Source organism: Salvia splendens, chromosome 3 (assembly GCF_004379255.2).
Source record: "Salvia splendens isolate huo1 chromosome 3, SspV2, whole genome shotgun sequence".
Lineage (NCBI taxonomy): Eukaryota > Viridiplantae > Streptophyta > Magnoliopsida > Lamiales > Lamiaceae > Salvia > Salvia splendens.
Genome location: NC_056034.1, coordinates 12,887,346 through 12,915,250, shown reverse-complemented (window position 1 = coordinate 12,915,250; position 27,905 = coordinate 12,887,346). Strand labels below are relative to the sequence as shown.

Below are 27,905 nucleotides of genomic sequence, written 5' to 3'. Positions count from 1 at the left end.
ATTCGATTCCCCCTCCTTTCTCTCTCCAAGTGGCTTCCTTTTATAGGGAGGCTTACCCTTGATTTTTAGGGTAAGACCTTGCGGTGAGATGACTTCTTTGCCCTTAATTGTGATTGAGCAGTCCCAGCTATCCTCCTTCTCCATCTCGAGCCATATTTGCATGTATACTGGTCAGTACGTAATCGTCCTGACGCCCTTTTCACTTGAAGTGTCTGAAACTCTCCCTACTGGCTAGAATGCTTACCCTGCACGCTTAAGCAACTAGTTTTTGCAGATATAATTCAATTACGCACATCATACTGACCAGTAACCTAGGCCCAGAATACGACTTATCAGTCAACAAGGTAACTCCTAAATTGGAATGAGACTAATAATCTATCAAAGTAATTGCCAAAGTAACTGACGATGTAACGTAAATATACATAAATATAACATGGTGCATGTAATGACCATTGAAAGGAATTAATTATTCAATAAATATTTAAATTGATTCCATAACTTATAAATATTCTAGAATAAGGATAAAACTTATAAATATTTTTAAAGAAGGCCAAAACTCATTCGCCTTTTATATATGTATAGATATTAGTATGAACTGATTTTTGTAAAAAAACTCTTTGAGAAATGATGCTTGTGAGTGTGATAACTTAATAGTTTGTTTAAAGGAGGCCAAAACTCATTCGCCTATAATTAATTATTACTTCCTCCGTCACAGTCAAAATAACCAAAAAAAATTTGGAATGTCCTCAGCAAAATGTGTGCTCCAATGGAAGAAGAAAGATTATAAAATATTGAACACAAAGCTATTTAAATACCAATACAAATGATCATGAAAAGTTTGCATGTAGCGTTACAACTCTATTGAATAGTTGAGGCCAAATAAATATTTTATTTTGAAATTGATGACCTCAAAAAACATGGTTTGCATTGTATGTATCCTTGCAAGTTACAACTATAACAGGCAGGCCTTAAAGCCTTGCTCCAGTTCCTCCCTGTCGAGGTTCTTCCCGATAAATACAAGCTTGTTTACCCTCGCTTCATCCGCACCCCATAGCCTATCCGGTGAACCTTGGAATATGTCGTGGACACCCTGTAACAACACACGATTACTCAAAACATAACAACACACGATTACTCAAAACAAAACAATATATTTCAAGCACAGTGTTGATGGCAGAAAACTATATTATGGATCCCAAGAACATACAATTTCGAAGATTGAAGAAGCATATTATGGATCGGGAAAAAAGGAAAGTGTTTAGATAGTTTTACCTGAAAAACAAATCGCTCGTTCATGCCATCAACAGATAGAAGACCCTTCATTCGATATATGTCCTCGCTTCTGTCTAACAATAGGTTACCTAGCCACATGTTAGCCTGTAATATGGCAAACCAAATCAGCACTGCATAAATATTCCCATTGAATAAACGTTAGAAAAATGAAGACAGTCGTGCAACCAACCTTTTCAAGATCCAAGGTCCCTTCACAAACTATGCTAACTGAAGAAACACCAGGGTCGTGTGTATGATCGTGGTGGTGGTCATCGTGATGTTCTGCAACAGCATTCAAGTAATCAGTATGGCATGCTCAAAGGCCTGCGATTGTTTTATAGTCTCAACATTAGTTAAGCAGCACAGATAATGGTAAAAATGTCATTTCGCCTCGGATAGAGAGTAAATCAATTGGATAACTTGATTTTTCCAGTAGCCTCAAGGAAAAAGCAAACGCCGGAGTTACAGAGAAAAACAGATATCTGATAATAATATTTCTGGTTAACACTTCTAAATCGTATAACAAAACTCGTGTGTATTCTTCAAGGCAATTCTCAAGACAGTAAAGAAACAAAAAGTTTTAGAGTTACCATGGTTATGGCTATGGTCATGTTCGTGACCATGATGATGGTGCTCGTGATCATGCTTGTGCTCATGGCTATGGCCACCATGTTCTTCCTTTGAGTGGTCCACGTCAACAGCACTATCAATTCTGCATGTTTTCACTTAACTTGAGAGAAAAACTATATATTAAATTTCATAAAAATACTAAACAAAATGTCAGCATATAAAACCAACTATACGAAGGATCATCTGCTAAGAGACACAACACTCTTATGATCAAGATCTAAATGGAATTAGACCTTTCCAAATCGAAACCTCCAATACCAAGAACATAATCCAAATCAACTTGTCCATATTGTGTTCCCTTTAGCTGAGCCATATGGTTTATGCCCTGAATTACAAGAAAGAACTAGTTAGAGAGGATACGGGAAAAAAGAAGGGGGAAAGCAGTCAAACGGGATGTTTGAGAAAACGCACCCTTATCCTTTCAACCAGAGAAGCAACCGCAGGTTCGCCAACAAGATCAGTCTGTAATCAAAATATCATGCAATCAGTCATCTGCCAAAATGTCAAATCCGAAGAATAACTAAGGAAGCAACATGCTCTAGAGTAAGACATTCCACGAAGGTGCGAGTTAAGCAAATAAGAAACTGAAAAGAAGGGACAAATTGGCTAATGCTCACTAACAAACTTTACATTTGAGTTTTCCAGGAATAGAGCATGTAACAACAACCACTTCGTACCTTGTTTACTATGATGCGATCAGCATATGCAATTTGCTCTATTGCCTCATTGACAACACCTTCTGGCTTCACTTCATTAAGGTGAAAGCCAGCATGCTTAGCATCAACAAGTGTGACCACTCCATCAAGTTTAACATCATTAAATAGTTGATCCTCGGCGTAAAACGTCTGAATAATCGGCGCTGGATTTGCTAATCCTGAAAAGGTTTGCAGCACATGGATCCAAGTATCAATTTTGATGATGCAATCAAAATGAGAAGACAAAAATAAGAATGCTCAATCCTCTTTGAATGTTGATTAAAGACAATGAACTTGTCATGACAAATTTGGGATTCAAACGGCCTCAATCCAAACTAAATTGTTTACTCAGTGAGCCTACCTGTTGTCTCAATAACAATGTGATCAAATTTCCCTTTCTTCGTACTAACAAGTTCCGAAATCATCCTTACAAGATCCCCCCTCACGGTGCAACATAGACATCCATTATTGAGCATCATAATGTCCTCTGCCCCAGCAGCTTTGGCAGCAACTAGGGAGCCATCAATGTCAACTTCACCGAACTGATATACAGTAAGTCAACCAATATTAGAATCGATCGCCCTACAATTCCAAAACTGCATATTCCAAATATTCAAGTCTCATGTACAGTATTTTGGACATATTAGTGCTCTTGAGGGAAAGAATGCATCGCAGTTCCAGTTGAAAATGAAGCTCTCTAGTCTAGAAGCATATTTGAGTGTTTTTAATATCCACTCCATTGATAATATAATCGACACTTCATACCTCATTTTCGATAACTGCAATACGTTTCCCATGATCAGCAGTCAAGATGTGGTTTAACAAGGTTGTCTGCCAAACACTTGAGAATCAGTAAGAATGATATATCAGCAAAAACAAGGTAAACAGAATTCACTCAGCTTATGTACATGTAGGAATATACAAGCCTTCTCTCAAGAATACAAAGATTGACTACAAATATTACTAATTAAACACTAACAAACTAGCATCTCCCCTATCATTAGTTTTAGTGGCCGATACAAAGTCACTCCATCAACATAACAACTAAATATTCTAGGTGCTGCTGACTTCATATAAAAAGTTCAAATAGATGTTTAGCAAGATCAAAACTTTAGCAATACAGAAGTACAATAAAAAAAACTATCCAATTCTCCTCCAGTGATAGAAAATAAATCCAAAGAGATACTATTTGGAAGTCTTTAATCCCCACAGCGCATTCCCAGTCGTACACTTAACAAAATTGCAACAAACACAAACCCTCATCAAATCAAATGTTTAGCAAGATCAGAACTTTAGCAATATAGAATTTCAAGAAGAAAAAAGTCTCTCACATAGCAGAATTCAATTTCACACTGAACAAAATAGCACAACAAGAAAAACTACCGAATTACCTTTAGTGACACTGATTAATAAAATAAATAAAAAATGATAAATCTTTAACTATTTGAAAGTCTATAATCACGACAGTGCGGGTGCATTCCCATCTTAATCCACCCACAGTATACTTAGCAAAATTGCAACAAACACAAACCCTCATCAAAATTCATTCAATTCACATAAAAAGAGAAAGATAAACTCAAATGCTCAACACAAAACTGTGAAATTCCAAACACTGCAAATACCTTTCCAGAGCCCAAGAAGCCAGTAATAATGGTAGCTGGAATTCTATTATCAGGAGGGATTTTAGTCACAACGCCAGAATCTTCAGTTTCTGCTGCTGAGCTGGCGGCGGAGGCGGCCGTCAGCCTGCGGCAAAAGCGCCTCTTCGGCTGCTTCGATGAGCGCACGATTCTTGAATTGTCAGAAATGGTGCAAGCCAAGAACTTGCGGCTTTGGACAGTGAAATTTTGCCTGTTTCGGCTGAAGAAATGCGTGGTTTTTACGGATGAAATTGGATAAGAGCGGATTTTGGCTAATCCCATAAAATTCGAGGCGAATTCCATGGAAACTGATGCTACGGTTTCCATTGAGAGAGATAGGGTTTATGGTGTTCTCAGTTCTTGAATTGTGACACCGCAAAATTTGTGCTTGGAATATTTCGTTTGTTTCTCTCAATATTTGTTAGTCTATCAGTTTTACTGTTTTGTCTGTCTTCTTGGTATTATCAAATCACACCTTGATTTAATTTGTAAATACAAAATTACTAATTTTGTATCCAAACCTCCAAAGAGACATAATTAACACCATGAATCATTGATGTGAAGATCAAAGATTATACTACTATCAATCCTCCAATGACATCCGCAAGCTGTCTCTTATCCGTCACTTAATCGTCTCATCTCTTAACTATTCATGAGTTTCACTGTACTTTTCACTTCATCTCTTAACTAAGAGATAGCACCTGCAACCCTCCATCTTTTAACCATATTATCCCTTAACTATTCATTCAATTTCATTTTTTATTTTTTTTCTAACAAATTCAATTAATAAAAACACACTTCATTAAATAAAATAAAATAAAATTACAACTTCAAATTCTAAAAATTTTTATAAAACACATAATTAAAATCCTAAAAAAATATTACAAATACATAATTTAATTTCTTCCTTGCGGCGGCTTCCTCCCGATTACGATGGATGTAAGTCCAGGATCGCCTTTGAATGGATGTAAGTCCCGATTACGGCGGCTTCCTCCGCGGTTACCTCCTCCTCCCGACGTCGATCTTCTGCTAGCGATTCTTCCATTATTCGACGCATTTGCTCAAATGGATCCATGAATGGATTAAATTTTGGAGAAGAATAATATTTTGAGATGAAGAATGTAGAGTGTTTGAGAGTATTTGAATGAGAATATAGAGTTTTTTTGGTGGATTAATTTATGGGAATGATTTGATATTTATAGAAGTGATTGGGTGCGTAAAAAAAATTTAAAAAAATGAAAATTTGTTAGAAACGGCTATAAACTGCTAGTATAATTTTGGGATTTTTTTTTTTTGAATTTTTTCTAAAATTTTTAAAAAAAATAATAAAAAATACATTTTCAACGGAAATAAACGACGCTCACTCGCAGGCCGGCGAGTGGGCGTCACGGACAAACTGCAGCTCGCCACGTCGCCAACGCGCGTGGCGAGACAGCTCGTCGAGTGTCTCTCCGAGACGAGTTACGGGACAGGATGGAGACGAGACGGAGCCCGCAACGCTGTCTCGTCTCTTCGAGACGAGATAGGGACCGCAACGAGATGCGTTGCGTATGCCCTAATTTGTCATAATTACAAAGATTTAATCTCCCATTTGGGAAAAGGTGAATGTCCTCCCCCACTACCTTTGATAAAAGCTTGAAGACTAAAAGCTTGAGAAGACATATATCTAAGTATAAAAGTTAATCAAACTTGCTATAAAAGTTAAATCAAAAGTTTATACTTAGGTTAACTTCAATTTTGCACTTAATAATAACTTGAAGACTTCAACGTCATAGAAAGAATCAATTTGGATTTTCGTGTGTCCAATCTTATTTCACAAAGTTAGAAGTGATTTATTTATTATAACGATGAAATAAATTGATCAAATAATTTTTTCTTGATTTAATTTACTTTGAGTGAGCCGTATAAAATGATAACTAAAATAGAATTAAAAAAGGCGCAATCATTTGTGTTACTACTAAAGATATTTGTAATTTAGGATTATATTTAATGCAAGTAGATTGAATTTCATTAAGCTTGATTAGGTTGCTTCCAAAATTTCCACTGAAATGGGCCCATAGCTAATAAATTCCCTTGATATGGATAAAGCAAGCCGAATCATACATTTTTTTAATAATAAAAAATTAATCAATCTAATCGGAGGCAGTGGGACCCGCACACTCCCAAGCTCCCTTCTTATCTCTCCCGAAGCTGAGATCCTCACACCTCACGCCACCACGTGGCGGAGATCAGTTGGCTCGGATCCTGGCTCGGGCAACCTCTCCCCTTCTTGTACGCTGCCTCTCTTCCCTATCTTCGTCCTCTGCTACTCTCACTCTCTGCTCTCTCTCTCTCTAAATAAGCTGTATATTTTTGGACTTTCGGTGGAAATATTGAGGTGTTATTCAATTTGTCTTATTTTCTATTCGAGATGACACTCTGTGTGTGTGTTCTCGCCTTTTCTGGCTAATATGATCATCATATGTATGCGTGTGTATGTGTGTGTGTTTTCCCTATATGATGTCAATTGACGACTGTGATCGTGATGATTGTTGAGATGGAGAGCTTGATCATGCGTGTGTATGAGTGAGTTAAATTTATGATTGTGTTTTAAGGAAAATCCCTCCTTTCATGTGCGTGCGTCATCGTTTTTTCATATCTTCTTAGATCATTTTCTAGAGACTGTTAGTCTCTAGCTAGGATGATGTTATTGCAGAGAAAAATTGTTCACTTGCTACAGTAGATATTATTTCTCTTTATCACTAATGGTTTTCTAGTGAGGAATCGAGGCTTCTGTGACAACACTTTTGTGGAAAAAATGATTAAAAAGAGTGTTTTCTGTGTCGAGAATTATACTACTTTTCTTTCGTTGAAGTTGCAAGCGTATTATATACCGAGAATTATACTACTTTTCTTTCGTAGAAGTTGCAAGCGTATTATATACTTGCCTTCTTATGCTCTGTTTTCCTGTGTTCCTGTTTGTTTATCCGCGATTCAGTGGCTTCTGTTTTAAGTCCTTGAAAATATGCATACTTCAATGAGAAAATTTAACTGCTGAAGCAGATTAGGAAGGTTTGATTCACGGAATCATATGGTAATTTTGTTCAAATTTTAATGATATCTGTCTGCTCTTGGCAGGGTCATGTTCCTCTTGTACCCCTGACATTCGTAACAAAATGGGGAATTACACTGTTTCACTGCTGCTTTTGTGATAGCATAGATAATATACTGCTGTAAATGGGGGGAGCTTGTTCAAGGAAGCGTGATCAACAGGCTAACGACGATAACATCAACAGAGGAGTATCTGGGAGATATACTAAAAGTGGGAGCTCAAAATGGCTTGGGGGTTCATTTTCTAGAGCTTCTATGGATGCTAGCCAGGGGAAACAAAGATGCCCCACGCTTATGGATTTGTGCATATACAAAATTAGGGAGGTATGTTCAGATTGAGTTCTTAATGGTTCTCTTTACCAGACATAAAGCTAAACATGGGGGAAGCGTATTCATAAGTAATTTTGTTCATTGAAGGACATAAATAAATATGGCACTTTCTCCATGCTGCCAAGGGATATAACTCAGCAGATTTTTGATGATTTGGTCTGTTCTCAATGCCTGACTGATACTTTACTTGAAGCTTTTCGGGACTGTGCTCTTCAGGTATCATTAAATGATATATTTGAATCAGGGCCATAAGCTGTGTTAGTGCCTAGAGGTAGATTAATCTCATTAGAGCTGTTCTGTCTCCTGCAGGATCTTAGTTTGGGGGAGTACCCAGGAGTTGGTGACAGTTGGTTGGATGTTGTATCTTCTCAGGGTTCGTCATTGCTCTCTTTGGATATTTCAGCTTCAGACGTTACTGACTCTGGGTTAACTTATCTCAAAGATTGCAAGAATCTTCAGGCCTTGAATCTCAACTACTGTGATCAGATATCGGACAAGGGTCTTGAACAGGTTAATGGTAAGACCACCCCCTCTACTTCACATTTGATTTTTTTTCCGGATGTTGTAAAGGTGGTTGCCATTGTTTGGTTATATATTGTCTTCTTGGGGGCTAGATGTCCCAGCTACTCGAAGTTGTTCCTTTGTTGCAATGAACTCGTTTCGTGATGTCTCCACGGGAATGTATTGGTTTATTTTCTTCTTGACTTGTATTTAGGAATAAAATTCGTAGGTAGAGTATCTGGTTGCTTTCTGGCATTCGGTTGTATAAGTGTATTTGATGACAACATTTCCGAGGTTTAAGTTTTGTTTACTGTAAGTAATATCAAAGTGCTGTTAGGAACTCTGATGTAGTCAGAAGACTCAGGACCTACAATCTAATTTGTGCATGTTTTTCAACCTTGTAGGTCTCTCAAACCTGACTACACTCAGTTTTAAAAGAAACAGCTCGATTACCGCCAAAGGAATAAGTTCTTTGTCTGGCTTAATCAAGATGGTGAAGTTGGATATGGAGAGATGTCCCAGGATCCATGGAGGACTTGCTCACTTAAAAGGTTTGTGTTCTGTGAGCTCTTATTGGTGACATAATATATAGATCATGCATGGTATTAGAGGCATTCAGAACTGCTTCATATCCTAATTTATTAGGGAAGTCATATTCTCCCTCTTTCAAGTATTTTCCAACTACTTGTCATTGTTTCGCATAGCCTTAGAGAGGGAAACAAGTAACATCCTCTGGAATGGTCCTGATGCCGTGATGTGTATTCATACTCACTTTATCTCGTGCGATGTGGTGGTCCGTCCCAAAGAGATAGAAGGTCTCGGCTCTTGTAATATTTGCTGGAAAATTCAAGTCTTGTTAAAATTATTTTCTTCGGGTGCAAGGTCATTACAAGCAAATGCAGTTTGCAATAAAAGAAATACTACATCGGAAGCTTATCTGTTAGAATCACATTCTGAACTTGGAAATTCGTTTCTAGGGGTTACCCAAATTTCATTCAAGCGAAAAAGTCCAAATCTGGGACGAAAATAAGGTTAGGTCTTGGGACGAATGCTTGGTGGGAGACATCCTATCACAGCTTTATATTATTCTATTGCATCCCTCATCTACATGATGCCCTCCTAGCTTGATTTGCTATTTTCAACTCCCTATCATGGAGCTTTCTTCTCACCAGAACCTTAGAGATGCTGAAATTTGAAACATGTTTGTTATCGGAACACCTGGAGGGAGTTCCATTAGTTCACTGAAGATGGTGGGCTTTGCAGTTCTCTGTTGTGTTCTCTTGCAAACTTTTCTTTGTGTTTATATCTGTCCAACATTAGTTCTCCTTTTCTGTTCTTCAGAAAATTCTCATCTTATCAGATAAACTGTCGGAATTGCAATTTCACAAAACAGAGCCACCTACATAGGTTTTGTATTTTCTGGTTTGAGTGGTCAGGTTGGGTGGCACCAGTTAACCTCTAGGAATAAATCTTGGTGATTGGAAGTAGCTATGGATATCAATATGGTGATACTACTGCATTGGCCAAAATTGACAAGTTGATGTACTGGATATTGTTTGGATTGCCTTTAAATGCCCTGTAGTCTTTGTGTGCTCTATCTTACCCTTGGTCTGCAGGACTTGAAAAACTTGAAATGCTGAATGTCAACTGCTGCAATTGCATCACCGATGCTGATATAAAGGCTATCTCAGGTAGCTAACTCACCTCCTCTTTCTGATTCATTGACTTTCAAAAACAGCTTGGCATTCTTAAGTATTTGAGATGCTAGTGAAGACCATATTTCAAATCTTTGGATGTTAAGATTTTCATTGACCTGTGAAATTGCCCTAATAGGAGTGTTATGCTACATTGTTCAACCCATTTCTCTTTTTATTGCAGGCCTGACAAGCTTGAAGTCATTACAAATTGCATCCAGTAAGGTTACTGATAATGGTGTAGTCTTTCTACGAGGTAGTTTCACTGATTTATATGAAAAACCTACTGTCCTATGGTGCTCAGCACAAGAAAACTGAACATGAAAAATAATTAAAGGCCCATAGATATAAAAGAAAATTGCTCAACTAAGCTACTGATACCTTGTGTAAGTAATATTTCATAATTTTCATGCAGACTTGAAGAATCTCTCTCTCTTGAATATGGAAGCTTGCCCTGTCACTGCTGCTTGCTTGGAGTCACTTTCAGGCAAATGTTCTGCTTAATTTGACTATGTTGGGCTTTATAAGCTACTTACGTGAGAGCTTGTTTAAGATCTAACATTTTATCATAATCTCTTTACCTCTTTAAGTCCTTGTGATAACTGAAATGATGTATGATTCTTGTATCCCTGGGCTCCAAGAGTTATGTTTGACATATTTTCTATAAGTTTTTCCAATATACCATTCTATATTTATATGCTTTCTCTTTGTTGCAGTTCTTGGTGCATTGCAATATTTGAATCTTAGCAGATGTGATTTGAAGGACAATGGATGTGAAAACTTTTCAAGTGAGATTTTTCTAGATATAGTGAAGTAAATCTATAAGGAAAAATGTACAAGTTCTTTCTGGATTTTTTCTTGTAAGAAGAATTTAATGTTTTGTCTTTTCTGATCTTTATAGAGATGCAGTCTCTGAAAGTGTTGAATTTAGGGTTCAATGATATCTCAGGTGCAATTTTGGTGCACCTTAAAGGTAGTGTTTTTGCTTATATTGCTTATATGTTACCTCTTCAAATCACGAACCACTTTATTCCAGTTCCAGTGTTTCTACTCTACATTTATAAGGATTTAGGTGCCTTTTTAAGTGGACGTTGGTTTATACTTTAGAATTATTGTTAATATATTGCCCAAGTTTCATTTACTTTCTCCTTTTCAAACAGGTCTCATAAATTTGGAGAGCTTAAACCTTGATTCTTGCAGGATTAAAGATGAAGGGATTCTTTACCTTTCAGGTTATTCACTTATTTCTGGCTTGTGTCTTTTGAATAACTACTTACCCAGTCTTGTATGATTTTTCCATCTTGTATTGCATGATTTGATTCAGGATAATATTTATCAGTCTCTGCCAATCTGTTTGGTTACAAGTTTTCCTCCTGATTTTTTTATCTCTTCTTTGCTTGATCTAAGGTTTAACGCGTCTAAAGTTTTTGGAGTTGTCGGATACTGAAGTTGGGAGCAGCGCGTTACGCCATCTTTCTGGTAAAACTTGATTGGATTGATAGTATAGATAGCATGTTTAGGGGTCATTTGGTAGAGAAGATAGATAGTACAACAAAACATGATAAGAACACACATTTTAAATAGTCTAAGAACTTTAACCTCAAATCATCATTTAGAACTTCAGTTTCATTTAATATTGGTTGGTTTTCTTTTTTGCAGGACTGGTTAATCTGGAGAATTTAAATCTATCATTTACTGTTGTCACTGATGGTGGCTTGAGAAAGTTATCTGGCTTATCATCTCTCAAGTCCCTCAATCTGGATGCACGTCAAATTACGGATGCTGGCCTTGCTGCTCTTACAAGTAAGACTTTTTAGGGTGGTTAGTGTCTTGCTGTATCTATACGATTAGCAGAAACTATGGCATGTTTCTGTCAAGCAATTTTGAGCACTACTAGCATTACTTTTTGGCCTAGTTAATTTATTCTTCTTGAGTAATAACTATTACTTTTTGTTTCGATGCGTGCACACACCTCACATGAGTGCATGAGCTTTACTATGTCATTATTGCAGGTCTGACTGGATTGATGCATCTGGATCTTTTTGGAGCACGGATTACTGATTCTGGAACCAATTATCTCCGAGGTATGATAACTTATCCCATTGTACTCAAGTCAGTTGTGTTTATGTATTGTATTGTCTTCCTTTAACCCCCTTCTCCTACAACAATATAAGGAACAAGAGCTACTGCAAGGAAAAGTTGGGTAACAGTGAAAAGGGGTTTATGTTAAGTTTTGCCACTTCATTTCTGATCTACTTATCTTTAAAACTCGAAAGCTTGAGAGCAAATGAGGATTTGGATCTTCTGTGTATTGTCAGATCCAATTCAAATTGTCATTTCACAGTTCTGCTCATCGCTTGAAGTGTTTGATCCATCCTCATTTATTTCTTGTATCCCTCTCCTTCAGCATTCAAGAAGCTACGCTCTCTGGAAATCTGTGGTGGTGGATTAACGGATGCTGGAGTAAAGAACATTAAAGATCTTACATCCTTGACACTGCTGAATCTATCTCAGAACAGCCTCTTGACGGACAAGAGTTTGGAATCAATCTCTGGTATGTGAAACTGATATCCCTGTTGTTCATTTCATGGGAATTGTTATTGGATATATTATTCGTTTGCATCTTTTTGCCTTGAACTCGTTAGGATTTCAAATTAGAGACAACTTATATTAGTGCAAAGCCTGTGTAAGACGTGACAAAAAGTGTACTTGGAAACTGGATATTGTCTAAATCAGTTTTTGACTGCAGGGCTTACTCAACTTGTTTCCTTGAACATGTCGAACTCTCGGGTGACGAGTGCTGGTTTGCGTCATCTGAAGTCACTCAAACACTTGAAGTCGCTTACGCTGGAGTCGTGCAAGGTGACCGCGAACGACATCAAGATGCTTCAGTCAACGGATCTCCCCCAGCTAGTGAATTTCAGGCCAGAATAAAGCGAGCCTGCACGGATCCATCGTACATAATTCGGGCGGGGTCAGTCATCAGGATTTTGGCTGAAATAAAGCCGCGCATCATGAAAATGAATTGTACATAATTTTGAAGTTTGTTAGTTCTTGAAATGTCAGCGGCAATGTGGCATGTGTTCTGCAGCCCATCTCCATAGATGGAAATGTATATATATATATAAGTAACAACTTTCGTTGGTATTTCTGTTGAGATATTTGTTTTTATTCACAGTATGTCTGTCCAATGTACATATTTGAAATTTCTTTGTGTGTTCAAGTATTATCTGATGTCTGCACTACTTCTTGAATTGCTGATGGGAATTTTATTTGTGACTGATAACTCCACTGATGAATGAGGTGCATACTCCATGTATCAAATAAATCTGATTGATTTTTTGATATAATGGAATTGAATTAGAATATAATTTAATATTTTTATTTAACAAAAATTAATTGATTAATTAATAATATAAAATTATATTCTATTTTTATATTTATTATTGGTAAGTCAAAATATTAATCACACGTTGATATTAATACTTAATTAAATATTTTATTTTTATATATTCTGAGTTGTATGTGTGTATTTTGTACCATATAGTACCATGTATGTGAGTTGTGTGTATTTCAAGAGTGTTCGGTTTTACAACTATTTGAAATTTTAAATATTTATTTTAATATAGAATTGAGAATTTGAAATTAAATAAATTACCAAATAATTAATTTAAAATTTAAATCCACACCTCTAATTCCATAGTATGGAGTATCCACAAATAGGTAGGTACGTTCTCATTTCTCTTATTTGTACTTGAGATCTAATTTCTTTGACAAAAGTTTCGTAATTGCTACTTATCAAATACATTTAGTTCTAGTACACATTAAATTCCATGCTTCGATTCTTACTTCTGGACAATATATTTTGTAGATATTACACTTGAGTGAAAACTGCACTAAAGTTGAAAAACCTTGTGTTCATATGCTTGCAATCAAAATCATACACATCTAATCTACCTACCTACATATGCATAATTAGTTAGACATGTATTTCATCATTATGCGTAGCAATAGCACAAAGAAAGGGTAAACCAACTTATCTTAAATAAGAGAAATGGCTAAAGACAAAATTTTATGTCACTACCACTAGTCTAGAAAATGTAGCTACCAATTCATCTTACATCATCATATGTATTACCCAAAATGCGGCAAATTAAATTGGCATGTTTGAGCCTAAGGTGCAAGTTAATTACATACCCAGCTCCCAACAGTCGGAAAAAGATACAGACGAAGAAGACAGCGAAGTCGAAGAATGTTCAGGTATGTTAAATAAATACATTGTCACTACCAACATTCTCCACCCAACCCAAACCGCAACTCAAGGTTAAATGCAACATTACCTATCGCGATTCGCAACCTTATCTAATTTCTGGATATCACCTTTGTGCTTGATCTTGGGCCGATCCTCCGACTAAAGGAGTGGTTGGTACACTGCTGGCAGACCCATTTTCAGCTGGTGGTGGCACACCCCATTTACCTTCAGATTCAAGCGGCTCAAAAACATGAACTGAACCATCTGATAGACCCAGCGCAAACTGATTTGGCTCGTGTGGATGTGCAGCGATCACAAGAGGGTGCACGTTTGAACTGCTGGAGAATAAAGATAAGGTTTAGGAAACTAAAAAATAATAGAATCTTCACTGACTCTTTTGTACATATATTCATCCGGATGCATGGTACATCCACTACGATTAGGGTTCACCACATATTAAAGAGGATCAATTATGAACTTCCCACACAATCTATATATCAAAATTCAGATGCTCATTAAGTTAAGAGAGACTAGTTTGAGATGCATGACGACTCCTTGCGAAGCACGAGGAAAACAAAAGGCCCAAAGGCCAAATTTAATTATCATGAGAAACACTTGCCTGACACTTGAGGGAAGATAAGAGGAAGGATTAATGCGGCATCGTAAGCGGAGGTGTGAAGCAGTGAATATACACACTGTTCCATCAAGAAAACTTGCATATACCAGCTGGCTATCACAGGAAAACGTCGCATGAGATATCGGGGCAGCTGATTCTCGTGGAGCCCACTGACAGAGGAGAAAAGGTGAATTATTAGAAATCTGCGCTAAGAAAGTCTATTTTTTCAACTAGAGAAATTATTCAGTTACCTACCTGCTTCACACATTCTAATTTCGTTGCTTCATATATGGCAAGCTGAGTCTCGTGTACAACCAGAAAATGAATCTGGTCCTGATGAAACTGCACACGAGTTTCTGACTGCGCTGTCGGTGGCCTCCCAGGAGGTAGTTGCAAAAATCTTGACTTCTGCTTTTCCCATCCATCCGAACTCCACACACATATCTGGAGAGGAACAGCCACAAGAAATGCAAATCAGAAACGACTCATCATATAGTAAGCAAATTAGCATTAGTACTAAACTTTTTCATGTACTTCGCAATACAACATTTAGTCAGCTGCCAAAAGATTATTCAATTCACCTTGCCTCAAAAAGAAGAAAAGAGGAATATGAGAAAGAGATCTTTCGACTTCAACTTTCAAGCATCACATAAAAGACTAATAGGGAAAAGAGTGAAGTTAGAAAATGGCTGTTTCAGCAGTTGGAACAACATTCTATCATAGTATGCAACAATACTCTTGGACAGCAAACTAAAAGGAAAAATTGTTGACCTGAGCATCGGCTCCTGATGAAACTAGAACATTCAAAACATTTGAGAAGGCAAGTCCTGTAATTCTTTTAGAGTGACCTTTAAGCTTGCTTTTGACCTGCAAGATAAGTCACATCAATTGCAAGTATGTTGTTATCCTGAGGATGAAATGCTAAAAATGCTCGTTTTTAATAACGAAACGACTTCTGAAATACCTCATCTACTCGGACATTATATATCTGAATCGTAGAATCATCCATCCCAATTGCAATTATGTTGTTATCCTGAGGATGAAATGCTAAAAATGTTGCTGCTGGTGGCGGAGGCATGAAGGTTGTCATTGTCTGCAATATTCATGATTTTGAGATATGAATACACACATATTAAACACAAAGAGTACAAAATCATTATTTCATTACATTAATACCTTGAAAGTCATCATATTGAACAAAGATATCTTTCCTCCAGATGCCGACATTACATAAGAATCATTCTTTGACAAAGCAAAGCAAGAAACAGCTTCATCAGCGTTTGTGTCAGCTGCATCATTCGTCATCAAAATTCCACTTGATGGTTGCCATAATTGCGGTGAAACAGTGGCAGTTGCCTACATCATTAACGTTTCAATCTCAGATGATAAATACTTGTAATTTTAGGGCGAAGAAAATTATAGTCCTTTCTTACTTTTCCACTTGAATTACGGTCACTCCTCTGCCACTTCCAGAGTAAATGGATTGCGTTCGAAGCCAAAGCCAATATAGCAGCACCAGAATTTGTATATATCAACCTAGATATCTGTTTGAGCAATGCAAAAAAATAACCTTGTTAGTAACCAACTGCTGACATGGGTGCACAATCAACATCAAAATGACATGATTTTAATACCCATAGCTTGGATAAGTTCTAAAACAAATGGAGATGGTTCTAATAATGGTTTGGCTCTGGTAGAAATAAAACTGATGGGCTAAAGGCTAAAGCTAAACTATAATCAAACTACTTGCCAATACAAGAAAAACTGCTATATCTTCATGTACCAATACAACTCATACTCAGTGATTACTACCACTTGACCAAGTATACCAAGATATAAGGAAAAGAAAATAAATTGATATTGACATAATACAAAAGTTTATGAATTGCAAGTACATTGTGGGAAAGGAATTATGGTGGTAAATAAATTATTACGTTATACCAAACTTTGTAAACAGCCTGGAACTTGTTATAACACAATAATTATACCAAAGTTTTTACCATATGAACATATTATTCTGCTTAATACAAAAAGAATGTTTTACAATTCAAAAGAACTATAAATATCTCATGACAACTTTTGATAATAGAAATGATATCTCACACAAGAAGCATACGTCAAGTAAGAAGTTGAACAAAGAGAGAATATACCTTTGTTACTCTTAAGTTCTCTGGGAGCTTCAAGGTTCGGCATTGAGATGGTTCATTAATTTCACTGAGCTTCCAAATCTTTGATTTGTCATTTGTTTCTTCTGTTATTCTAGGTTTCACATCTCCATTCTACAAAATCAAACACAGTGTCATAGGGAGTAAGCAATAGCAAGACTAAGAAATGCAAATTTTAGTACATAAACAAAAAGGGATAAAATTGTAGGTGCATTTTGAAGTTTCCAGTAAAACAAATGTTTATCATGCAAAGCAGTAGAGGATACCAACCATAGCGGAGAGGCCAACAACTGGGCCCACCCTATCCGTTAGTCCAGCACTACTAGCCACCGCAGAAGACATAGGATTGACGGTGGGCTGTTAATAACATGACAACTTTTAATATCCTTTGTTATGGATACAGAAAGAAACTAAAAGTAAATGTAACTACCTTTGCAGCTTCAGAAGCCCTTGAGGCATCAAAAGCGAGATTTTCATAATTACGTAGCATTCGAAGACCTTCTGGATTTGCTAAAATTTTGATTCCATTTTCATTGGCAGACACAGCCAACAGGGTCCCATCTTTATTGAAGCGGATGCGTGGACTTGCCTTTCAATTTGTCAAAAGCAAAATCAAGTCTTAGTGGACAGTCTATCAACTAAAAACAAAATTACTTATAAGCTATCCTTAATGTTGATAAGATACTCACAGGAAGACCTCCATCAGCGTCACTATTAGTCAAAAGTTGAGTGTTGTCCATATCCCAGAATTTGACAGAAAAGTCATCACCAGCTGCCAAAAATCTATTTTTTGTCGTATCAAATTGCACAACCCCCAATGATCGTTTCCGGAAACCTTGATATGTTCTTTTAACAGCTCCTTCACTTTCATTCCATTCAACAATGTGTGACTCTCCATCTTTACTGGTCCCACAAGAGAAAAGCCTGAACAAGAAAATTTCCAGCTTAATATACATGGTAATGAGCAGCCAATGCATAAATCAAGGTTGTCACACTGCACAAGAATATTTTACCTCGTTCCATCAGCACTGTAGGCCATGGTTGTGCACCAACGACCAGGAGCGTCGTAGTCAACTCGAGATCCCAAATTGTCATATAGCCATGCCTTAATCTTTCCATCTAACGCTGTAGAAAAGATGAACTGCAAAACGATGGCATATATACTATAATCAACTGCCGAAAAAGAAACATATACATATAACTATTTTAACCTTGTCCATAATTACATTAACAGATTACAAAAGAAACAAAATATTCAGAATAGTTAATCATGAGACCTCAGATTATTAACAAATGATTACTATAATAGCCTATTCACCTGAATATTCTCCTTGTAGTGAGGACATACTGAATATACAGGAGCCTCGTGACCTTCAAAAGTGTATTGTTTGGCACCATTTTGGGCATCCCAGACCTATAATGATCAATTACAAGAACATGAATATGCAAGATGAGTATACAAACTTAGAAGAAAAATCTAAAAGCTGCTATGTTAAACTACCTTGATAAGCTTGTCATCTCCACAGGTTATCACAGAAAGCTGTTTGTTAGGGTGGGAGAATGCAAGATCGTTTACTCCACCAACATGAGCATCAATCTAAAACACCAGCAGTCAGTGCAAATTCAAAATAATCTAAGCATTGATCAGTGAAGTTGTGATGACTGAGTCACCTCCAAGTGCTGGCGCACATCATCGTTCCCATGATATGAATAAATCTGTACCAAATGTCTTGAGTATGCAACTCCTGTTAGAAAAAAGACAGAAGAAAGATAGATATCAAATCATACAATCAGTGATATTGCATCAAACTGTTTCAGATTTAAGCAACATTACCAAACAAAGACCCATCTGGGCTCCAAATCACGCGATTCACTGAGACGCCAGGTTCTTTCACCAGACCAGCCTGGATTCAGTAGAGAAACTTATGTTCCAGCTATTGATACTTAATATGATTGTTAGTTAACTAACTTTACTAAGAAAAATTGTGGTACCTGCAAAGGTATTGTACATGCACTCAGATCCCAGACTTTGAAGTTTCTTTGAACTAGCCTCTCTCTTGAACCAACCTCCCACAGCCCAATATCTCCCACATTAGTGCCAACTGAGTTGTTCGATAGGAAAACAATAGCACATCAAATTGTCAAAATATTTGCTTGAAGATTATATGGAGGAAATAAAGAATTTATATAGTTGTAAAAGCAACCTAGAAGTAGATTCTGTTGGATAGGATGAAAATCCATGCTCATAGGAGATGATCCTTGGTTCAAAGTTCGTGCAACTGTCTTGGGCAGGTCATCTGTTGCATTAAAAGTTTGGCTATGTGCATGCCCCGGGAATGACACAGGGAGAACATTCACAGGAAGATTAACCTGCAAACAGAAAAACACAGATTAGATGATGAACACAACAACCCAAAGAAGGCATCTCAATCTCAAGATTGTTATCTTTTACATATTCAACCACCTCATCGTTTCCCATAGGTCTGGTTCTTTTACTAGGATGTTCAGAATCACCAGATGGAAAATCAACAGAAGGATTTGTTGGCGGAGTCCTAGGATGTTTAAGTCCAGCTGCACAAGGGAACAATAAGCAAAACCACTTATGAAAGAACTCAACTCGATCGAGTATCAAAGTGAAACAGTAATGTTTTAAACACAATTTGAATAAGAGAATTAATGCTTCAAGAACTAGGACATTCCAACATGCATGTGCATATACATCAAGTAACGATGATAAATAGACTAAAGTATTTGGATTGGGTGAAAATGTATCTAACATTCAAACCGTGCAAACATGAACTATATGGCATTTGTGGATGGAACCTAACAGAAACAAGCAAATTGCATCATAAGCGTGTTTCATCATTGTTGAAGAAATAAAATTTCTCATAGCAGTTCTTTTCCATAAGCAACGTCTAACTGCTGCTGAAGAATAGAACTAATTCTAAGGAAAATTAGAGTAGCAAATGAACAATCCAATAAAGGGGAGTAAACATCCTCCCATTCAGTTATAGAACTTACATGACACTATTTTGATTTTGAAAAATGCTAACATATCAATAAATTCAGACCTGGAATAGGTGGGCCACCAAGACCTATAGGTCCACCAGAGACAGCTGGATGGGCTGCAGTAGGTGGATTAGACATCCAACCTGCAAGGGGTGTTGGAACTGGTGCTGGAGTGGGCTGGAAGGGCTGCCAGACCAATAGCAAGCGAGTAAGTGAAAAAAATGATGCCAGAAAATGTCATAACTAGATATCAAATTTTATATAAACCAACCACGTGTGCACCCAATGGAGGAAAGCCACCCGGTTTTGGTACTGCACCTCCAAGCAGTGGATTGCTTGCTGGAGAGGGAGCGCGTGCGCCATTTGGTTGTCCACATGAATGATCCACAAAAAGTGTTTTAATATCTGGATTCGGCCTAGGATTTTTACAGAGTTGGTGCTGCCAATTTAAGCTGCAGGTACATATGCCATTAGTTTTTGTCCACGCAGTTGCTATAATGAGCTGGCATGAGAACAGAATTTGAGAAAGAAAGCAATTATCGTATTTCACTAAACTGTTAACCCCCAAATTTAGAGGTGCAAGCAACAGTGTATACCTAATAACAATGCCACCATAAATATTACTACTACCCAATACACCCGGTGAGATCATCACTATAAAAATCTTGATGAACTCATTTAAACACAAAAGTCCTGTTGAATGCTAATAATACAGGGACAGTCAAGCCCAATACTATGCATCAAATGGAATATACCTTTGATTGATTAGTGTTCGCAGTCTTGAGTTCTTAAGGTTCGGAAACTGTAACTTATCACGAAATAATGGATTTGCCTCAATTAGCTTCTTCAGCTCAACAAGCATAATGGCTCGTGCGGATTTTGTATCTCCATACTTTGATAGCTGTTCATTCTCCCTAAGCAACAATGAGCTCAGCTTGATAAGATACAATATTTAATCTACAGGGTGATCAATAAATAGCAATTGCTTGAATACCTGAAATTCTCTAATGTCAGCAGCTGAGTTATCTCTTTAAAAAGCTCTTCATTAAACGATGCAAATACTTTAAGATCTTTTACAAGTATCTCGACAGCCTTGGACCGATCATGCCTACATATTACAACAAAATCCAATTTGAAATTAGCAAATTAACATATCACTATAATTCAGATTTTCAACAAGCAAAATATAGTCTCACTTATCCAATGCTTCGAGGTACTTCTGCTTCCTAATCTCAAAAAAGATTTTCATTGAATAGCGATTGTCGTCTACTTTAGTGAAACCAGAGAGGTATTTTTCAACCTCATCCCAGTTCCCATTGTGAACCTCATCTTCAAAATACTTCATGTTAAAGAAGAACCCAGATTCTTGCTCAAGCCTATAATTAGAAAGGCCACACATTATTACATTAACATAGTTATAACCCAATCATGAGAAAAGGACAAAAATCAGTTCACACACACAGAACACTTGCAACACGAATAAATTAACCTACTTGTGAACGGTTTCCTTGAACTTTTCTTCATCTAGGAACTGTAAGATCAAGAACACCAGTTCTCTACTGAGAGAAGACATTCCAACCAACTCTTATTCAAATCCAGGGGGGATAATTCCAGAGTTAGTTATCGTAGCAGATCTGTAAAACCCATAATAAAAGATTAATTTTGAAAAAAAGTACTCATAACCGAGAGAAAAATAATAAATGAAAGGGTCATCTACCACTAGCCATATTTAATTTTCAAACCATGCCTCCATTTAATTATTGTTCCACACAAGCTTCAAAACCCATTAATTATTATTAAAAAATAACACCACTGCAAAAATGAAGCTTAAATACAAGGAAAAATACCAAAAAAGGGGGAAAATCAGAGGAAAAAAATTCAACACATACCTAGATCATTTAACTGATCTCAATCAAATAGAGATGTAGAAATTTTAAGAAGGGGGCAGCGGCGCGCACCGACAAAATAAGGGTTTTGATAAAACTTCAGACTGTTGAATTAAAAATTCGCAGCTAATTTAAGAGATCAGAGAAATGAAAGCAGCTTTAAATGGAATCCGAGATGCAAAAAAAGAGGGGAGCAGAAAAAAAACAGAACACAAAAGTCAAGATAAATTATGCGCCAATACTCAGTGAGGAAAAAAAGGTTAGAGGTAAAACATCAAAAGCAGGGAGAAAAATCAAAAAAATTAGAGTTCTTCAAAGCGATATTCCAGAATAAATACACTAACGATGCCCGCGTGTGCGTGTATTTATATGCAGAGATAGAGAGAGAAAGACAGAGAGAGGAGAAGGGTTTACTCTTCAGATCGATCGATGGAGAGAGGGGCGTCGAGCTCGAGGAGAAAATGGGGCTTGATTTCTGTCTCAACAATGGATATGGAGGTGAGAGGTTGTGTATACAGCTATATATACACACAGAGACACATGGGGGGCTCCTTTCTCTCTCTAATTTCTCTCTCTAGTCTATCGCTGGAGAAAGGGGAAAAAATAAACTACGACATATCTTGCAGAAAATAAGTCATTTTATAGGAAGAGGCGACTCAGTGAGGGTGATAAGTTGCTTTGCTTATCATTTGGTAAACAGCAATAAGCGGAGGTAGTTATCACTAGAGAATATATAATTCTTATATATGTACAGTCAAGACGGGGCCCACCAGGAGCTACGTTCTTGTCCGTGATAAACGGCTCGGAATTTTTTAGCCGACAGCTACTCGTCGGCTCCGTTCTGTTTTAGCGACTTTACTATGATACCTAGATTATACTCCTGTTTTTTTAATAAAATTATAAATCTGTGACCAATTCATAAATTGGATCATAATTATAATTATGTGTAAAATTTCAACTTTCACTAAATTCATCAAAATAGTATGGGTAGAAATAATAATTTAATGAAATTGCTATAGATTTAAGTTCTGGATCACATCGGTCTTAATAACAATGAATATTGTATTTTAATTGAAGAAATTCTATAGCTTTAAAGTTGGTGCTAAGATGGTCATCTTTAATTATAAGCAAAATTTTGGTGTAGAAAATTTCACCAATCTTTCTAGATAATTGTATGAGACATAAAATGACGTAAAGTTTGAGTTTAGTATAAATGATTAAAAAAAATTTATTTTTAATGTGATATATACTAAAAATAGATTTAAATTTTATATAAATGGTTGGAGGTGGCGTAATAAACATAAATTAAAAAATGTAATGAGTGAAGAGAGTAATAGGTCATGCAATAGATTTGGTAAAATAAGTTGATGATAATATATTGTGGGATATTGTTTATAAATGAGATTGGATTAATTTATTGACCCACCAAATTTGCAAGATCTGACTATTTAGGTTAACGAAAATAATGGTAAATTTTATGGTGCGTCTTAAATTTGAATAGATCCGTAAACTTAGTAGTAAAAGTAAAATCCCTATTATTACAATGATATTAGTATCACGAAACTTGGATATTTTGACAACACAAATAATAGTAGTAATATATTTTCTCATGAAGTGAGTGGTAATTTAAAGTATTGTGGGCCGTCCGATTTATTAGGGTTTGGCAGTGGGCCACGCATGAGATGGGATTGAGCTAATCGCACGGCTTAATTGTTGATTGAAATAGAATGCCAACGAGATGTTCTTAACTCCTTTTCGGAAATCAGATTCTCCTCTATCTCTCTCTTGCCGATATATCGAGAAATGATAAAATGAGGTATATAAAGAATTAGGCTATCCGCAACGTTGTCTCTTATCCGTCTCTTAACCGTTTCATCTCTTAACTATTCATGGGCCCACTGTACTTTTCACTTCATCTCTTAACTAAGAGACGGCACCTGCAACCCTCCATCTTTTACCCGTCTCTTAATCATCTCATCCCATAAGGCCTTAACTATTCATTCAATTTCATTTTTTATTTTTATTTCCAACAAATTCTATTAATAAAAACAAACTTCATTAAATAAAATAAAATTACAACTTAAAATCCTAAAAAAATACATAATTAAATTCGTGGCAAAATAAATAAAAAAAAGACATAATTTAAAATACAAATTTATAGAAATTATAAAAACTACTCCGCCGGCGAATGGAGGCGGAATACCAAGTTGTCCCGCCAAATACACAATGCTGACATGATGGCCTTGATATTGGGCGGGCGTCATTCGGGAAGTGTCCGCCATCGTGGCAGTGAAGTACATGGACATTAGGGAGGAGGTCGGCCGTTGGGAACCCGTCTGGCTTGATTCGTCTCGGCCCCTCCTCCCTCTAGCCGCCTTCGTCGCCTTGGTCCCTTGTGGCCGACGGCGCACACGGGAGGACCCCTCTGCATCGTCTGTCGTGCCCTCAACCTCCTGCGAGGCAACCTCTTGTGCGGCGTTGCCTGAACCGCCCCCACTAGACGAGTATTGGCCACCCGTCGTGTGCTTCGTGCGTTTCGAGGTCAAGCCCGTGCTGGACTGGACACCCGTCGTTGTCGTCGAAATAGACTCGCAAAGCCGATCTCAGAATGTCGGCTCCAGTGGCTCCGCTTTGGTAATGAGCCGCTTCATTCTCGTAGATGCCGTAGAATTTTTTGACCTCTCTGTCGACTCAGATAAAATGACTTCGGAGCATCTTCAATGTGCGGCGGCGGGACCCCTTCGGCTTAATCTCGTTGTAGGCCTCGGTGACCTTTTCCCAAAAGCACTTACGGAATTGTTGATTCCCAATGATGGGATCATACGAGACGCTGATCCAGGCGTTGTACAGAGCCTGGAGCTTCCACAGCTTCGTCCTCCTTCCGGATTGGGTTCATCCGGATAATCCTCCCTAATTTGGGATAGTCCCTGCGAATACCTCGGGGCGGAGGGACGAGCGTATGCATCCGCATCAAAATGGGGAGGTTGGTACCCCACCAGCGTCGACGAGCCTTGGGTGCCCGGCGTCAAGGAACCGGAACCGGAACCACCCAAGACATTATACATGCCCCCCCAGTCGCCAAACGCGTTGATGTCAAACCTGCCGGAGCCGCCAGAGTTTCCGTCGCCGGACATTTTGTGATGGAAATTGGAGAGGTTAGATGAAAATTGGAGAGGAAATAGAGATGATTTGGGAAGAATAGATGTGTGTTTGTGTGTATAATGAGGATGAAATATGAGTATTTATAGAGTAAAAAAAGGTCGAAAACGGTAACATTACCGTTTGAATTTTTAATTTTTTTATTTTTTTAAAAAAATGATTTATTGCGTCAGCGTGACGAAGCCCACTCGCGGGCTGGCGAGTGGGCGTCACGCCTAGCGCCAGCACGCGCCACGTCGCGCGGGCGCGTGGCGAGCTGGCGCGCCAGCCGTCCGGTGGGACGGGCGTCTCGGCGAGACCGGGACGAGACAGGACGCTGCAACGCGTCTCGCTGCCGTCTCGTCTCGGAGGGACGAGATACGAGACACTCGCGCGACGCGTTGCGGGTGCTCTTATTGGGGTTGACTTGGGCACACTTTTACTAAATGATTTGATTATTCAAAATAAGTGGGAGGATGTGGTGGTCTTTAGGGTTAAGGGGTCCACTTTCTTTTCTTTAATAATTTCATGTCTCCAATATTTCATTTTTATTTTCCATTTTAATTCTATGGAAAATCACATCCTTTGTCTATCCTAATTCGATTTGTATTATTGTGCAAGTTAAAGGAAAAAACCAGGCAAGGAATATGAACATGTGGTATAGATCTATTTGGATACAAACATAAATTTCAAATTGTCATGAAATGGGCCAGAGGCATACGAGAATTGCGGGTAGGGATGCCTCGAGCTCGTGGCTCATCGTACCTCTCGACAATTTACTCCTAAAAGGTTCATGTTGTATGTTAGTTGACAATGATTAAATTTACACTAATATCCACAGTGTCTTTGGATATCCTAATGGTTTCCTTTGGGATGTGAGTCAGGCGTCACAATCTCTGGCTCTCTGCTTCGTTAGAAAGTGAGATATTGTCGAGACCTTGGGGAGACGACGAACTAAGACGGGGAGATGGGAAGTGTGAATAAAGAAATGAGAAGTGAGATATATGGGTGGAATGAGATTATAAATTTTTTTAAACAAAGGAAAGAAATGTTGGATTTAACGATAAAAGGAATGAGAAAAAAAAAAATTAATTTTTGACTAAAAATATACGTTGCTATATTTAAGCCTAGTGGCGGTGTCATCGCATGTTTATAGCGTTTGGTCCAAATGAACACGTATATTTCGTGTGTGGCGGGCGCTAGACGGAAATATACCTGGCATGTGCGCTCCTCGTGAAGGACACATACTTCATGCGTTGTAGATGCTCTTATAGGTCTTTATTCACATTTTCTATGTGAATAAAGGTAAGACCACTCATTAATAAAAATTGATAAAGTATTGAGTATTTATAAATATCAAAAGGAAATGGGAAATGGCCAAACAAAACTTGTTACTTCACATTTGAAACCCTCGCTCTCATTTTTTCCTTGGACAAAAATAAATATGTGGGCCTTTTATAGACAGAGAAGGGTGTGTATGCGCATTTGTGTTAGTGTGTAGCGAAAGAGAGCATTTGGCTATTAACTTGTGAAGTGAAAGAGAATGTCCTATTTTTGTACGTATTTTATTTGCTAATTAAAATATTTAGCCATAATATAACAATTATAATTAGGGTATATATACTACCTCCATCTATTAAAACAATTCTAAACGGTAAGTTACACTAATTTTAATGCAAATTTGATAAAGTAAGAGAAAAATATTATAGAAACAAAATTAGTGTAAATAAACATAAACAAATTTTGGTGGATATAAAAAGATAAGATAATTTTTCGTAGACAAAAATAATACTCTAGTACAATTTAATTATGTTAAATGCAAGAGATAAATTATATGGTTGGTACGCGTAAAGAACTGGAAATTAATTGACGTTTATGCATCTATTTTTAATTATGATGCTATTGTTTTAGTGGGAATCACAATTTATATCCTAATATCAATTCCCAATCATTCTAGACTACTTTTTTCTTTGAGGTTATTTTCACTTTTCCAATGGAATCATTCTTATTTATATTTCGTTTATGCGTGATAATAAAAAACAAAAACAAAAACAATAATAATAGTTATATATTCGTTATATTTCTAAAGATGTGTATCAATTATCTTATTAATGGGTTAGCATCACAATGAATAATTTGATAATATGGTCAAATTATAATACTATATACTCCCTTCATTTCGCTTCACCTTCTCTTAAAATTCTTTCCAAATTTTAGCTATTACTCTATTCCACAAAATATTGTCCATTTCATTTTTAGTATCTTTCTCATCGTTATCCAGTTTCAACTTATTTACATAATAATTAAATAATTAGATAACAGACTATATTCATTAAACTCTGTGCAGAAAACAAATCAGCAATTAATATTTCAAATTATAAGGAGATTTTGATTTGCTTATTTAGAAAATTTGACCGGACGCATACACATAGTCATAAATATACGTGCGTGTGTCAATTAAATACTCTATTTTTCAATTCGTAGTAACATGTTTTTTGAAATGTTTAATTTAAAGTGATACGATTTTTAAAATAAAATACTATACCCACTTTATTTTATTTCCTTTTCACTTAATTATTAAACAAAATATAAAATCTACTATAGTAAAAGAAATGGCGCTTCAAATGTAACACACAAGAGTATATAAGTGTTTGGGGAGTACCAAATAAAGGAGGAAAAGATGAGACCTTTCGAACGCGTGGAGTTTGATTCGTCGTCGCTTTCTTTTTTGTTGTCCCGCTATTTTTACTTTCAAATAAAGCGAGAGGAAAATGCTTCAGTTTTTACACATACTTGGATAATCTGCACATTAAATTTGTTTATTCGGGTAAAAACAACGGATAGAATTGAAAATATATTAATTCAAATTTGAAGTGAATTTAGTTACTTAATGTTAGCTAAAAATTAATTAACCTTATGTTGTTCTCAATAACAAAAAAAAATTTACTTCATCTTATTCACTAGCTCGAACAAATCAAACCTCAGTT

The 27,905-nt window shown here is 36.9% G+C and overlaps 3 protein-coding genes across 5 annotated transcripts; 1 reads left to right on the top strand and 2 right to left on the bottom strand.

The window, feature by feature from the left end:
- Nucleotides 1–806: 806 nt before the first annotated feature.
- Nucleotides 807–4,667, bottom strand: LOC121797181 (COBW domain-containing protein 1-like). Its single transcript, XM_042195922.1, has 10 exons — nt 4,220–4,667; nt 3,363–3,428; nt 2,959–3,139; nt 2,580–2,776; nt 2,314–2,364; nt 2,136–2,227; nt 1,863–1,984; nt 1,463–1,554; nt 1,273–1,377; nt 807–1,090 (listed from the first exon to the last, which is right to left on the bottom strand). The coding sequence occupies exons 1-10, from the start codon at nt 4,562–4,564 to the stop codon at nt 953–955; spliced, it is 1,389 nt and encodes a 462-aa protein (XP_042051856.1). The 5' UTR covers nt 4,565–4,667; the 3' UTR covers nt 807–952.
- Nucleotides 4,668–6,534: 1,867 nt separating this feature from the next.
- Nucleotides 6,535–13,023, top strand: LOC121795026 (dynein regulatory complex subunit 6-like). Of its 2 annotated transcripts, none has more exons than XM_042193460.1 (16): nt 6,535–6,614; nt 7,355–7,651; nt 7,745–7,873; nt 7,967–8,174; nt 8,563–8,709; nt 9,775–9,849; nt 10,037–10,108; nt 10,268–10,339; nt 10,569–10,640; nt 10,754–10,825; nt 11,013–11,084; nt 11,260–11,331; nt 11,512–11,655; nt 11,865–11,936; nt 12,260–12,406; nt 12,602–13,023. In XM_042193460.1, exons 2-16 carry the CDS (start codon nt 7,454–7,456, stop codon nt 12,784–12,786), a joined length of 1,737 nt encoding a protein of 578 aa, XP_042049394.1. In that variant the 5' UTR covers nt 6,535–6,614; nt 7,355–7,453; the 3' UTR covers nt 12,787–13,023. The 2 variants fall into 2 exon arrangements, with proteins under 2 accessions (XP_042049394.1, XP_042049393.1); XM_042193459.1 differs by lacking the exon at nt 6,535–6,614 and adding an exon at nt 6,626–6,802.
- An 840-nt stretch (nt 13,024–13,863) lies between these two features.
- Nucleotides 13,864–22,377, bottom strand: LOC121795025 (protein TOPLESS-like). 2 transcript variants are annotated; one of them, XM_042193457.1, is made up of 26 exons: nt 22,195–22,377; nt 21,388–21,528; nt 21,091–21,270; nt 20,889–21,002; nt 20,650–20,808; nt 20,166–20,346; nt 19,957–20,080; nt 19,350–19,456; nt 19,090–19,255; nt 18,878–18,987; nt 18,720–18,789; nt 18,557–18,630; nt 18,387–18,482; nt 18,204–18,299; nt 17,899–18,026; nt 17,575–17,809; nt 17,316–17,474; nt 17,156–17,242; nt 16,871–16,999; nt 16,154–16,264; nt 15,897–16,076; nt 15,685–15,813; nt 15,492–15,587; nt 14,976–15,164; nt 14,724–14,890; nt 13,864–14,442 (listed from the first exon to the last, which is right to left on the bottom strand). In XM_042193457.1, exons 2-26 carry the CDS (start codon nt 21,465–21,467, stop codon nt 14,229–14,231), a joined length of 3,381 nt encoding a protein of 1,126 aa, XP_042049391.1. In that variant the 5' UTR covers nt 21,468–21,528; nt 22,195–22,377; the 3' UTR covers nt 13,864–14,228. The 2 variants fall into 2 exon arrangements, with proteins under 2 accessions (XP_042049391.1, XP_042049392.1); XM_042193458.1 differs by having other exon boundaries at nt 13,864–14,439.
- Nucleotides 22,378–27,905: the final 5,528 nt, after the last annotated feature.